At 34.1% G+C, this 15,185-nt stretch overlaps 1 protein-coding gene across 1 annotated transcript; it reads left to right on the forward strand.

Annotated features, from left to right (window-relative positions):
• The first annotated feature begins 4,601 nt into the window (after positions 1–4,601).
• On the forward strand, positions 4,602–6,191 carry LOC138697872 (uncharacterized). The gene is made up of 2 exons (XM_069823456.1): positions 4,602–4,651; positions 5,128–6,191. The coding sequence occupies exons 1-2, from the start codon at positions 4,640–4,642 to the stop codon at positions 6,067–6,069; spliced, it is 954 nt and encodes a 317-aa protein (XP_069679557.1). The 5' UTR covers positions 4,602–4,639; the 3' UTR covers positions 6,070–6,191.
• The last annotated feature ends 8,994 nt before the right edge of the window (positions 6,192–15,185 follow it).

Genomic DNA, 15,185 nt, shown 5'->3' on the forward strand with positions numbered 1-15,185 from the left:
TCTAAATCTGTGTACCATTCCACCTCAACAGTCCTCACCATTCCCCCCTCAAACGGTCTGAGTTGTAAGCCAACCCTCCCGTTTGGCCAATGGTCTGAGCTGTAGACCACCCATTTCGTCGGGAGGGCATGGGTTCCGCTGCTGGGTCACCAACTACCATGCTTTGGCATATCCATGGAGGCCGGCCGAGAGAGTCTGGAGTTTCGGAGGGCCGCCGCAAGAGCTATCTGAAAACCAAGGAAGACAACCGGAATGATAAGGAAAGGATAATGAGGAGGGGAAAGGAAGTGGCGAGAATGAATGAGGTTCCATACGCCTGATAAAGTTACCTAATATTCATCCATAGGATTGAGGGAAAACCCACGAAAAAATCTCACCCAGGCAACTCGTCCCAAGCGGGGAATCGAACCCCGTCCCGCTGGATTCGGGAGCGAACACGCTATCACATGGCCACAGCGGTGGATACATTGGAGTTAAGCCATTTTGCAAAGAAAAAGCGTATTTAAGATATTTATTAACATGGGATATAAGACGTGTTGAGACTAAAACGTTTGTTATAAGATGGGGAATCTATCAACTTTTTTATGAAAACAAAAAATGTAAAATTATTAATTTTATATTTGCGTCACTTTGGAAATACGCTCTTCAACTGTATTCTAAAATAGGTACAACAACGAAAATAAATAAGGGTGAAACAAGCAGTGTAGCGGCGTACTATTTCATTATTTGCCGACAATTTTACAGATTCTGTGAAGGCGCAATTTTGGAAACGTGATTGATTAGTTCTTAATTGTTGAGTTTCATCCAATCCATAACATGATCTGAAACCATAACATATCATTTCATACTCCTATTTCAGTTTAATACTGGATGAGTATCAAATATAAACAATTTTAACAACTGAAACTCAAATATTTTTCATCGGTGGTGCTGGTTTTCCTATCTCAAATTGCTCATTTACAACCCCTCTATAACCACATAAATTTCTTCGGTTGAATTCTGAAACACAATCTCTGTAAAGCCCAATAAAATGAGCTTCATGCTTACGATTTAATGGAATATTGTTTTCGTCATCAAATTTAATTAATTGTAATAAACGTTAACAACCCATCACTTTATCATTCATAGAGTAATTTAATTTACTAACATTTTCGACAAAAATTGGTTATCATCAGGTTGATGTATGTCTAATTACTTAGAACACAAAACTCATTTGCATATGGCGTATCATGTTACAAATTTGGGATCATAGTTTACACAAATTTAAAATCTAGAAAACACACTTAATAAAAGAATACATATTAAAATGGATAAGAGATAAGTAAATGCCAATATATATGGTATATTGTTTTATCATATACCTAAAGAATATTAATCACACTGTATCCATGTTTTTACAGTCTAATAATTAAAACCTATTTCATAAACTGAAACACATTAAAATGAGTATTACTGAATGGAGAACTGTCTATAAAAAATTATTATGTCGAGATGCTTAAAGGCTGTTAATTACGACGAAACCTTTAGTGAATTAAATTACCTTATGAATAGTAAATGAAAATATTATGGAACAAGTTACAGAATTGAATTACTTAGGATGCAATATATCGTATCAAAAAGAGTGTGATCAAGTGAAGAAAATGGAAGTATTTAATTATCTTAATGGCACTATAAAAAGATGTTTGAAAAATAAAGCAAGAAAAGAAACAATGTTAAAGTTTTATAAAGTAATGTCAGTGCCAAAAACTATTGCATGGGAGCGAAACTTGGCTCACGACAGAGAAAAATAAAAGCAAACTTGAAGCAGATGAAATTAAATTTCTAAGAGCAGTTGCTGGCTGTAAGAAAACAGATCATAAAAGAAGTGAAGATATAAGAAAGGAATTATAATCTGAACGATAAAACTAAAGAGTATAAAGCCAAGTGCATAAGCCATATACAAAGAATGAACATAAAGTGACTACCATTTAATTTTAAGAATTATAAACCGATAGGGAAAAGAAATATAGGAAGAACCAAAAAACGGTGGCATGAACAGGATATGTAGATTGCTACAGACAATAACGTCTAACGCGTCAAGGAAGAAGAAGAAGAAGAAGAAGAAGAAGAAGACGAAGAAGAAGAATAAAGTGACAGGTTGTTAAACTTTATTAAGATTGATAAGTTTGATTACGGAAACAATAATATATTAAATCATAAGCATACACATTAGTTAACTGAAAATTAAAACTGACTTTCAAAAATGAGCTTCAGTTTAAAGTTTGGAAAACATGTGAGTCTTAGGTAGGCCCAATTGTGACGAATCGAATTCGGAAGAATAGAGACTACAGCCCTTACAAGGAATATAGCAAAATTAACAAAAAGAAATAAAATTCAAATCTACAGTAATAGCCTGAATGCACGCAATGACACATGAGCCTAATGGGCTACGGGACTCGCAAGTAGCTCTCTTCAAACGTCTTCTACTCGTAACTCTACTTTTGGCTCGTGCAGAATGTTTCCCATTTGGTACCACAGTGTTAAGACGGAGTAGGATAGAATGTGCACTGGCATTCTATTTATAGGGATAATAAAATCCACTGTGAAATTTGATATCGAATTATTAAAGATGACAATTCCGGACGTTACTAAAATTTTGTTTCAGAAAGGGAGAGTGGCAAAGTAAAACAAAGCAATGAAGTTATTTATGTGACAGGACGCAATGACCAATTTTATTTTGTTAACTGCCTCCCATTGGAGGTAGCCGAGAAGGATTCAGTATACTTTCCTACATGAATTTTACAATATTAAACGTTTTCATAAATTTTGTTGACAGAAAATTAAAACAAACATAGGTATATGAATTATAAAGTGAAAAAAAAAATAAACAGAGTGAATATGATGACTCAAAATTTAGCAAGTGCGTTTCAAAACTTAAGTTATGATGTCAGTAGTAAGTGTCTGTGGTAGGTCAAAAGTCTTCCTGAAGCTTTCAAAGAATTTGGGGATCACACCAGGAGCTCCGATAAGAAGACCAATCAACTCAATGTTTTTAAGCTGGTATTTGCTTTGAAGTAATCAACTGTTGGCAGATGACCTGTAACCTATGACCTCCTGAGTCCTGAGAGTATAGTATAGCCTGCTATACCATAATTCATACTACATTATTATAAGATGTATGTGCAGAGACTCGAAGTATAGTAGGCCTATGAAATATACTTGCATTTGTGTTCTCATGTCATTGGCTTTTATTTGAAGTGTAGAAATATATTGAACTTAAAAATAAAACAACAAATATTTCAGGGCTCAGAAGGATAAACAAACAATTCCCTATGAGAATCTAGCTTTCAGGTAAAGCTCCCTGTGAAGTAGACTTCAACAATTTCAAGAGAGAAAAATGTTCCGTGGCCGGGTATCGATCCCGGGACTTTTGCCTGAACGCACCAAACTTTTAAATCAATTCCCTAGTTGCACTTTTATAAAATATTAGAAATGTATTATTCTGTGAAAAATTTTGATTACATTATATCAAATTGTGAAACCATTGCATTATCTCCACAGATTCTAAAAGTTCAATTTTAGCTATAAAAATTGTATTTTCTTTTTACCCAAAGTAATCAAAAAGTAAACACTTTCTAATAAGAAATGCAATATCAAAATAATTTGGATTCCACAATATCCAGATGTGAAACCCCTATATTTTCTCTATGGATTTCAAAAGTGCAACTTAACAATTAAATACGAATTTTATTTCAACAAAATGTAATCGAAATATAAATACTTTCCATTAAGAAATACAATATCAAAATTATTTGCAAAGGATCACTTCAAGAAGTATAAGGACAAGCAGTAGCGGATGAAACCAACTAAGAAGCAACATACCTATCACACATTAACACAAATATCACCTACGAATGACAAAGTTGAAAATTGCCTTTCTTTAGTACAGCAATTATTTTAGTATATTTTGTCGGTGAAATTTTGTATACACTTTATATATATTGATACTAGTTTTTTTCTATAATCATACTCACATCTAAGAAGGTGGTGGCAATCTGAAACCGTGTCTCAGGTCTTTAGTATTTAACATGTGTTTCCATACGCCCCAGTTTTAGTTACATGCAATATATAAGTTTGGAAGGAACAGACTCAAAAATTGTATATCAGCTTCACGGTCCCAAGTTTCATTTCTCCAGTATTAAACCTGAAACTAAGGGACGATTGCTACAAGTCAGTAATATAATTTGAAGAACAAATGGACTTTGTAATTAGATCTACCTCTACATCCTACTAGTCAAATAACGAATTCAACTTTTTTTTCGCAACAGCACAATTTTGTTTATCAGGAATAATTTTTGTAGCCTAACAGCTTGTGAAATAACAGTATTTCAAATTCCAATAATAAATTCAACTATATTAGCTAGTAATAATATAACAATGGAGTAAGGTAAGTACAAGTGAATATGCAAGTTTCAATGTAATTAAAACGTGAATTATATCAGTTCTGCATCACAGTCGCACCTTGTATAGGCTACATGTTGTGTAGAAAGCATTGAGGAAATGCCAGGTGCAAGAGCGTACATCGCAGTATATAAGCCGTTCATTGCAACACAGCTGGCAGAAGCGTCTCTGTGCCTCAACTATACATACACACGGCGATATGATGCTTCTCGTAAGTACAAAGCTCTGAGATTTAAAATTTTTCTAATTAGAGTTATAAGAGAAAATACAAGAACATGAATTTCCGTAACTACTGTAGAGAAAAAGTAAAATTAAATTAAGTAGATTAAAATCAATTATACAGATATTTTGATGTAATCTATTAAGACTCTTTAATTTTCTTCATAAATTTTTGCAACATATTCATTACATGGATCTTTAAATAAATAAGTATGATAAAACTGAAATATTCAAGAAATACAATTTTATGCAACTACTTTAAAATATATTTGGGATATATAATTTTCAGCCACTAAAGAAGTAGTCCATTTTTACAACCTGTAGGACTACTACATATTATTTGTGACTACGGTTTTAAAATTAATGTCCGTAGAACTTTCTAGAACACAGAAGAAGAGAATTTACTTTCAATTAATCTTCCATATCATATTACACATTAGATAAATTATTAAATGTTCTTATTAACAGAAGTCTACTGTCCTGATGGTGGTGGCGTCCATAGTTCTGGCAGATGATCAGAAGAAGGACAAGGTAACGGAAAAAAGAGGACTCCACGATCTAGGATACGGGGGCGGAGACTTCGGACACGGAGGTGGCCTCTCCCTTGGAAACCACGGAGGTGGTATCTCATTGTCATCAGGTGGTCACGGCGGTGATTTGTCATCAGGTGGTCACGGAGGTGGTCTGTCATTAGGAGGTCACAGCAGTGGTCTCTCACTGGGAGGTCATGGAGGAGGTCTGTCATCGGGTGGTCACGGAAGTTTATCTCTAGGAGGTCATGGAGGTCTGTCATCGGGTGGTCACGGAGGTTTATCTCTAGGAGGTCATGGAGGAGGTCTGTCATTGGCTGGTCACGGAAGTTCATCACTAGGAGGACATGGAGGAGGTCTATCACTAGGAGAACACGGGGTAGGTCTGTCTCTGGGAGGCCACTCTTTCGGGAGCGATAGTTTTGGAGGTGGTGAAACTCACCACGAATCTCATGTCAAAGCCACCATCATCACTAAGAAAGTTGAAGTTCCCGTTCCTCAACCTTACAAAGTCGAAGTTGAAAAGAAAGTTCCGTATACTGTCAAAGTCCCTTACACAGTGACTGTAAAGAAACCCTACCCAGTTTCAGTACCAAAACCCTATCCTGTGTATGTAGAGAAAAAGATTCCTTACACTGTGGAGAAAAAAGTACCTTATCCAGTGAAGGTTCCCGTGAAGGTCCCATATCCTGTCCCTCATACAATTCATGTACCAAAGCCCTACCCAGTTAAGGTTCTCGTACCCCAACCTTATGAAGTGAAGGTTCCGGTTGTGGTGGAGAAGAAAGTTCCTGTGTTTATCAAGGGTCATGAAGGTAAAAGCCACGGTCTTGGAGGTTCTGGAGGTCACGCCGAAATCGATTTCGGTGGTCATCATTAATTTTTCTGAAACGTTTCTCAAATTGTTACATTATTAAGAATATTTTTTGAGTGAAATTGTTACTGTTTTTCCTGTTGTTCTTGTAAATATTTATATCTACAAAAATGTGAATAAATTTAATGCTAATACATGTTCAAAATATGTTGTTTAAATCTTGTGATAGGAACTCATCAACTAATTACCGTAACTTAATATGTAAGTCAGTTTGTTGAGTTATGTAGCCTATTTGTTACGATAATTTTTAGATCCAGCGAATGTGAAGTTACTTTCCTATTCCTTTATTTTGGAACCGCACTCAGCTAATTCAAAACTAAAATTGAAACAAAGAATATATAAAAATTTAACTATAAACGACAAAGGTTATTTAGAATTAATTTTAAAATATACATATATATATATATATATATATATATATATATATATATATACAACAGTCCAATTTGTTACCACTGTAAATTTTAAATACCCAAACAACTGTAAAAGATGTGTTAAGTGTCAGAAATTTGAGTACTCTATATCAGCGGTTCCCAAACTTTTTCAGCCACAGAGCCCTTTTTGAAGCAAAATTTCCTCGTGGAGCCCCAAAAAAGTTTAGTTTTTAGTTTTATCTGTCTACATTTTATGAAGCATATTGCACACTGATACATATATGGAAGTATGAATAATAAGATGTAATATATATATATATATATATATATATATATATATATATATATATATATATCTGTGGCTTGGTTCTAAAAGGCCAATGTCAATTTTTTGCACTTTTGAGTTATATACACTTTCGAGCTTATCTCGGTTTGTTCTTCCATATACTAAAAGGGCCAATGTCTGCTGCAGTTAATATGGAAGGTACAGAGCATTCACAAGCCAATGTCATAGGTTCACTGTACAAAATAAGCAAACTTCAAACCCATTTATCTTAAAACTAACATTTTTGACATTGGCTCTTTTAGAACCAAGCCACAGATATATATATATATATATATAATATTATATATATTAATAAAGGAAATAATAGTAAAAGAGTCCTGGAGATTATTTAAATCTACAAAATGATATAACAAATAGTTCAGATATTTAAAAAAATGTTACAATGTTACATGTACACCCCAAGTTAATGTGAAGAATGTGCCTGTTTCTTGCAGCAGAGTTTGTCAATGTCTGGTGTCATAGAAGGCTGTTGAAGACATCGTTTTCTGCGACCAAACAAGCTCGATATTTTGTTTTGGTAGCCTTGTACCTCGAAAAGGCCATTTGAAGGAGGTACATAGTACCAAAGGGAGTAATAGAAATTTAGCTTTTGAACTTAATATGAAAAGATCCTTCCCTAACTTAGCCCAAAATTCGGGCAATGGTTTGCTTTTAAATAGTGCCTGACAGTGGCTGTCCGAAAATATGTCTATAAAGGTCTCGTATCTGCCACAGTGAGGGCTGCTGGTTTTGACTTCACTGGAAATGGATCTACAATCCACTCATATTTCTTCAAAATCGATTCTTGAGTGTCCCTTGGAAAGTGTGAATTTATTCATATTTTGAAGCAAATTGTCAATGTGTTCTCTTATTATCGCTCTGAATTAGACATTCATTGTTATGTTATTTTCTTCTATAAAGTTCGAAGCCAATGAGAAACGTCAGATCCTTATTGTCGACGCTTTCTATATACAACGCTATCTTTTACTTCAGCGCGACAATTTTGTCATTAGCATCGAATATAGTCTTCCATTTACCTTGTATGTATGTACTGAATTCATTTTTGAAAAAAATGTCTGCCAAGTAACATAATTTGTAAACCATTTCTGATCATTCAATAATCTGCTAGCAAACTGTTTTGTTCATTCAAAAGTGAAGAAACTTCCGTTCGAAGTTCATATAAACAGGGAAACGCTTTACCGCGCGACAACTGTTCACACTTCTGTGTGGCGTGTCGGCGTAGTACACAATGACTACTTGTGCAGTTTTTTTTTTTTTTTTTAACTTTCTTGATCTTTGTAAAAGCGCCAGCAACAGGACCTAACATGGCCTTTGCGCCATCTGTGCACACGTCAATGCAATTGTCCCACGATATCTAGTTTTCAATCAAGAAGAAAAAAATTCAGTATTGCTTGTAGAGAATGTCAATAGTTTGCAGAACAAAATATTTCATGAAAGAACCTGAAAATTAGTACTGCACAAATGTCATTAACACAGCTAATCTGGCAACGCCCGAGGATTCGTCATTCATTCATTCATTCATTTATTTTATTCCATAGATCTTACATGAGCAATGAAGCTTTAAGATGTGGAACATGTCAACATTTTACAATATTACAATTACAATTTTTACAAATTTTTATAGTTTTACAATTTAGTAATTTTCTACAATTTTTACAATTTTGTACAATTTTTTTACATTTTGGCGAGATGTAGTGAGATGAGATGAGGTCCGAGGATTCGCCAAAATATTACCCGGCATTTGCCTTTTCGGTGGGGGAAACCTCGGAAAAACCCAACCAGGTAATCAAATCAAAGGGGTTGATGTCAAGGACTCGCCATAGACCATCCGGCTTCAGTCCCACGGCTGGGGAAAACCTCCGAAGAAACCAAAGTCCAAAGGGGGATCCAACTCAAGCCCGAACGCAGCTCCGGATCAGCAGCCCAGCGAGTCTGCCGACTGAGATACATCGATGGCTCTACTAAAAGTATACAATACATAGCCAATCAGATTATTAAATTTACTAACGCAAACGATCATTCATAAGTTGAGCTATATTATAATACAAAACAATTTAATTAAATTTAAGGCATAAACAATTCAACCAGTTGTGATATACAGAAATTGATAATACATATCATGCAAACTACTTCAAATTACAAACACAAACAATTTATCAGTAGAGCTATATAGATTACTATTCAATTTAAAGCATATACAATTCATCGGCCAAAACTATACAAATATATACAATACAAAGTAGCATACTTTCATTAAGCTATACAAATTTGTGCAATTAATATCAAGTAGATTAATTCAATTTATAATCATAAACAATTCATCAGTTGAGCTATACATATTACCATTCAATTTACAGTAGGTCTATATACAATTCATCAGTAGAGCTACACAGACTAGTAATCATTTTAAGAACATATACAATTCATCAGCCAAACTATACAAACATATACAATCAAATTAGTTCAATTTACAAACTTATTTTCGTTAAGCTATACAATTCATATGAATTAGATTAATTCAATTGATAAGTTTAAACAATTCATCAGTTGACCTATACAGTATACTATTCAATTTACAGTACATAAAATTCATCAGTTATGCTAAACAAAAATACAATACATAGTAAACAGATTAAGTCAATATAGAAACATATTTTAGTTGAGCTATATAAAATTGTACATGTCATTTAAGTAGAATAATTCAATTCACAAGCATAAACAATTCATCAATTGTGTAGAAGGTATGAGTATGTAGAAATTTGGTTAATTCTTTTCTGAACCTTTTCTCGTTGTTCTTCAAATCTTTAAGATAATTAGGCAGTGCAATGAAGACTGTTATACATGAATAGCGAACTCCTTTTTTAAAACAGCTTAGACTAACAGAGGGTAGATGAAGATCTGATTTATGTCTTGTATTAAAATGATGAATGTCTTGATTAGTACTGAATTTATCTTGGTTCTTAATATATAGCATCATTAGGGAAAGAATGTATTCACAAGGTAAAGTCAAGATTTCTAAGTTTCGGAAAATATTTTTACATGAGGTCCTTTTATGCACACCGGCCATTATTCTTATAGCTTTCTTTTGTAAAACAAAAACGTGTTTAGCTTCAGACGAGTTACCCCAGAATATTAATCCATATTTCATTACAGAGTGAAAATATGCAAAGTATGACATTTTAAGTAAGTTTATATCACCAATAGTAGATAAGGATCTTAATGCATAACAGGCAGAGCTCAATTTACGAGTAATACATTCTATATGCGTTTTCCAGTTCAAGTGATAATCCAATTCTAAACCAAGAAACTTTGTGCTTATAGATTCTTTGAGATGAGTTCCATTTAATCGAATACTGTAGGAAACCTGAGCACTATTGTGTGTACTAAATTTGACTGCACTGGTTTTATCAACATTAAGTGCTAGTTTATTTGCATGGAACCATTCATTCATTAGATTCAGCACTGTATTAGAAGTGTTTATAAAATGATCGTATTGTTTGCTTGAAATAATTACACTTGTATCATCTGCAAATAAAATTACATGGGATGAATTTTTTATGGTCAAAGCTAAATCATTAATATAAACTAGAAACAACAATGGACCTAAAATTGATCCCTGCGGAACACCATGTTTAATATTTCTAAATTCTGAATAAGTAACGTCATGACTATTTGGTACATTTATTTCTACTTTTTGTTTTCTATTTGGTAAGTACGATGTAAACCAACCCAACATCTCATCTTTAATACCATAAAACTTCAATTTTTTTACTAATATACTATGGTCTACACAATCAAATGCTTTAGCCAAGTCACAAAAAATCCCACCTATATGTAGTTTCGAATTTAATGAATTTAGTATTTCATCCACCAAACTAAAAGCAGCATTCTCTGTCGATTTTTGTTTTCTAAATCCAAACTGTTCTAAGACTAATATATTGTTGGACTCCAGGTAATGATATAATCTATTATACATAACTTTCTCAAACACTTTTGAAAATGTTGTTAATAATGATATGGGTCTGTAATTAGCAATAGTACATTATCTCCCTTTTTGTATATTGGTTTTACTATTGAATATTTGAGTCTTTCTGGAAAAATACCACATTGCATTGATAAATTGCATAGATAGCTTAACGCAGGGGATAATATTTCAGAACAAGCTTTCAGAATTTTACTTGGAATTTCATCATATCCAGAGGAATATTTTGTTTTTAGTTATTTTATCACATGCATGATTTCTGCTGCGGTAGTGGGAATAAATTTGAGACCTAAAAACTCAGTGTTAAACGCATCAGTTAGGTAATCAAGTGCAGCATCTTCTGCACAATCTTGAATGTTTAAGTCCTGAATAATATTTATATAGAAGTCGTTAAAATGATTTGCAATTGATTTTGGGTTATCTATTTTACTATCATTGATTTTAATGCAAGTAATATTTTCACTCTTTGAATATCGATTAGTTTCATTTTTAATAATATCCCAAATAGTTTTAATCTTATTATCTGAATTTTGTATTTTTTCATTCAGATACATTTTCTTTGCATCTTTTATAACTTTTGTCAAAGTTTTACAGTAAGTCTTGTAGTAATTAAGAACATGAGGATCATCACTATTCCTACTCATTAAATATAGATTCCTTTTTCTAGCACATGATATTTTAATTCCCTGAGTTATCCACATGTTTTTACTTTTACATTTTTTCACCACCTTGACTGGAAAACATTCATTGAAATAAATCGTAAATGTAGTGAAAAATGCATTAAATTTAGTATTAATATCAATGGTATCGGTACTATATACATTTTCCCAAGATTCATTTTGTAGACATGTATTTAAATGCTGAAGAGATTCAGCATTTTGTAATCCTTTTTTTTTTATTTTTAGATTAACACTTTGGAATTTTTCACTCATATTGAAAACACTTAGAATTTGTGCATCGTGATCAGACAGGCCATTGACTAATGGTACTGTTGAATAGGAATTCAATCTACTTTTATCTATAAATATATTATCAATGGCAGTACTACTTCCAGCTTGTGTTCTGGTTGGAAAACTTACTGTGTGACTAAGATTATAAGTTTCAAGAAGTGAGTTTAATTTTCTTTTACGTGAGCTTTCTGATAGATAATCTATGTTTATGTCACCACAGATTACAAATTCGGTATGTGGTTTATAAAGTCTTTTCAATAATGAATCTAAGTTAGTTGTAAATTTCTTATAATCTCCCATTGGCGCCCTATAAACACATAAGATAATTAAATTTGATATCTCATGACCAATTTGTATTCCACAGATTTCAATATCTTGTTCAAGGCAAAAATCAGATACATCAATTTTACTAAATAATAGATCCTCTCTGATAAAAATACAGGCACCCCCTTTTTGGAAGACATGTCTACAGAAATGAGAACCTAATACATATCCATGTAAAGACAGTTGTAGTATTTCCTGTTTCTTCATATGATGTTCAGTTATACATAATATCTGAGGTTTATGCTTTTGAGTTGCTAAAGAAGTGATCAATTCATCAGTTTTTTTGTTTTAATCCCCTAATATTTTGATGAAAAATAGTGAAGTTACTGTGTTCATTACTAGAAACATCAGAGCATTTACAATTTAGTTGAACTTGTTTCAAACACCTTACTGGTGGGAGGTTTAACCTAAAAAAGGAGAAACCCTAGCATTAACTAACACAGGAATATTACAACTCTGCTTTTTAACATGGCTGCCTCTGATGCTATTAGCAATAAGAACCTAAAGGTGCTCCTTGTCTCTACCATTCAGATGCAGGCCATGTGACGTATATTCATACCTTCTTATAGGGCTTACATCTATCAAACCAATGTGTGATGCCCCAGGTCTCATCAGAGCCCGCTCAAGCCGCATATTCACACTCCGCACCCTCCTGTGAAGATACGGCTTGTCGTACCTGCTGAAAAGACTGAGGAATCCCACATTGGTATGGCTGCTCATCTCAATTATGTTGTTGACATCTTTCTCAATAGAATAGTTACAATCGTTATCAATACTATTACCTGGCCCACCCACTATAACTACATGATCCCCCTTAGAAAAATCTGAACTCAATTTCATCATATCCTCAACAACATTCTTGAGAGGAGCATTAGGCTTACATACACTAGATACTTCAAACTCATCGCCCAGTTTCGACTTCAAAAGTGAGGAAATACCTCTTGCATGGCTGCTTTCTAAAATCAATACTTTACTCCTACAATCATTAACCTTATCTGTTTTCTGACTTACCTTTACTAGTGTCGATACTGGGTCTGAGTTCTCCTGATCAACATTCATTGCTTGAAGAGCACTGAATTTGTTGGTCAGTTTGATTGATGCAGCATCATCCGCAGAGAAACGTCTACTCCTAGATTTGGAATTCTTCGGTTTCATCCAAGTGTGAGATCTCCCTTTATTCGAAACACTAATGCTATCCTTCAAAGCTCTCAATTTATTAATTTCACACTTTGCCTCATCTAATTCCAATTCTAGGGCTCTGATTCTCTCCAGTTGATCGCGCATCTTTCTATCATATATACAATCACTACATTCCCAACTACCTTTGTCAACAAAATTATCAGGATCTATATCTATACATTTCCAATGAAAACAGAAATTACAATTATTACATACCAATTTTTTCACTACAATCCTTCTAAAACTATGACAGTTTCCAGACAGAGCAGCCATAGCACACATTATGTATATACTGTACCTTATTTACAAATTCAATTTCACTCACTTTTCAATTTAATGTACTTACGTATATTAGTTTTAGGTTATTTCTACTCTTTAGTATCACCACACTATAATATTTCAATAGGCCAACACTACACTTTATCACTTCACTATACCACACTTTTCGACGTTGAAAGTACACGACACGTCACTGCACTTATATTTCGGTCTAGATGAAACTTCACTATTTGTTTTAAATGATTTCTACTTTGAAGTATCACCACACTACAATATTTCAATGGACCAACACTACACTTTATCACTTCACTATACCGGTACAACACTTGTCGACGTTAATCTACACGATACGTCACTTCACTGCACTTATATTTCAGTCTTGATGCAACTTCACTATTTATGTTATTTAACACACGCAATTTCTTAACCAACAATAGTATTTATATTGAAATGTGCTATTAATAATTTAGCCTAGTCCTTGTTAAAATATGTAAACACGTTCTATATTAAGTGTTACAATTAAGCCTACTTATGTATCAATTAAATAGCGAAAATGTCGTTTAACTGATACGGGAAATTATGATATTTTACATCTTTTCATAGATTCTGGATTCGATTATGCACAGTGTTATTTGAAGCAGTAATTAGGAGAGGGAGAGACCGATTTATTAGCGAAGTGATATCTCCATATTTCTATTACATGTATTCGCGGGGATGTTCTGGCGACTTCGTTAGAATTAGCTTCCCACACGGGTGTTTCGTCACTTGTCAGCATCGGACAGATTTAGGGCCACCTTGAGCGGGGTTTTCGTATAGAGACTCGATGAAGCATAAAATTCTAAAGCCGAAGTCGGACTAGACCCGTGGGAAAGATACTGCCAAGCTTGGGTTTTCCAAAGAACGGGTATTCTTGTGAGATATACAAACTAATTTGAGGTTATGGGAAATCCAAAGTTTAAATTTAGAGATGACATATTTCGCGCCCAATAAGAAGAGATCTTGGTCCAGCTTATGAGGTCACTTTGGACCAATAGGGAATAGATTTTAGGCCAGTTAGTGACGTAGTTTTTAACCAATAGGATAGTTAGTTTTAGCGTAGGATAGGTTTTTATAAATAAGGGTGACGGGGAGCGGAGAGCATCATCAAAACGACTACTATTCCGCCGCGGAGCGGAGATCATAAAAACAAGTTCGCATCGTGTCGGCGGCCCTACATACAGGGCACAATAACTACTTCGTTTGGTGTCGACGACTACTATTCCGCTTCGGAGCGGAGATCATCAAAACAACTTTACTTCGTGTCGGCGGCCCTACATACAGGGCAGAATAACTACTTCGTTTGGTGTCGACAGGACTACTATTTCGCTTCGTGTCGTAGTGTACGGGACAGAGTATTGAATTTATAGTATCGGATAGAGCTTATTCAGAGCTGCAACTGAGTCGATACAGAATTGCGACCAACGATTGAATTATAAGTCAGCCGGAAATACATACTCTAGGGTTTACCAAGTGGATACGACAATAAACTTATAGTTTTGAAGTTTACGCTGCCTTTTATTTAAGTAGCCGGCTTGGTATTATTCCCGACATCAACCTACACCACAACCGTACCTCGGCTACCCTGAGTGAATCTCACGCAACATCGAGACGATTCCACCCACAAATGGCGCTTTCCAACGTGGGGCTTC

Source organism: Periplaneta americana, chromosome 4, assembly GCF_040183065.1.
Source record: "Periplaneta americana isolate PAMFEO1 chromosome 4, P.americana_PAMFEO1_priV1, whole genome shotgun sequence".
Classification (NCBI taxonomy): Eukaryota; Metazoa; Arthropoda; class Insecta; order Blattodea; family Blattidae; genus Periplaneta; species Periplaneta americana.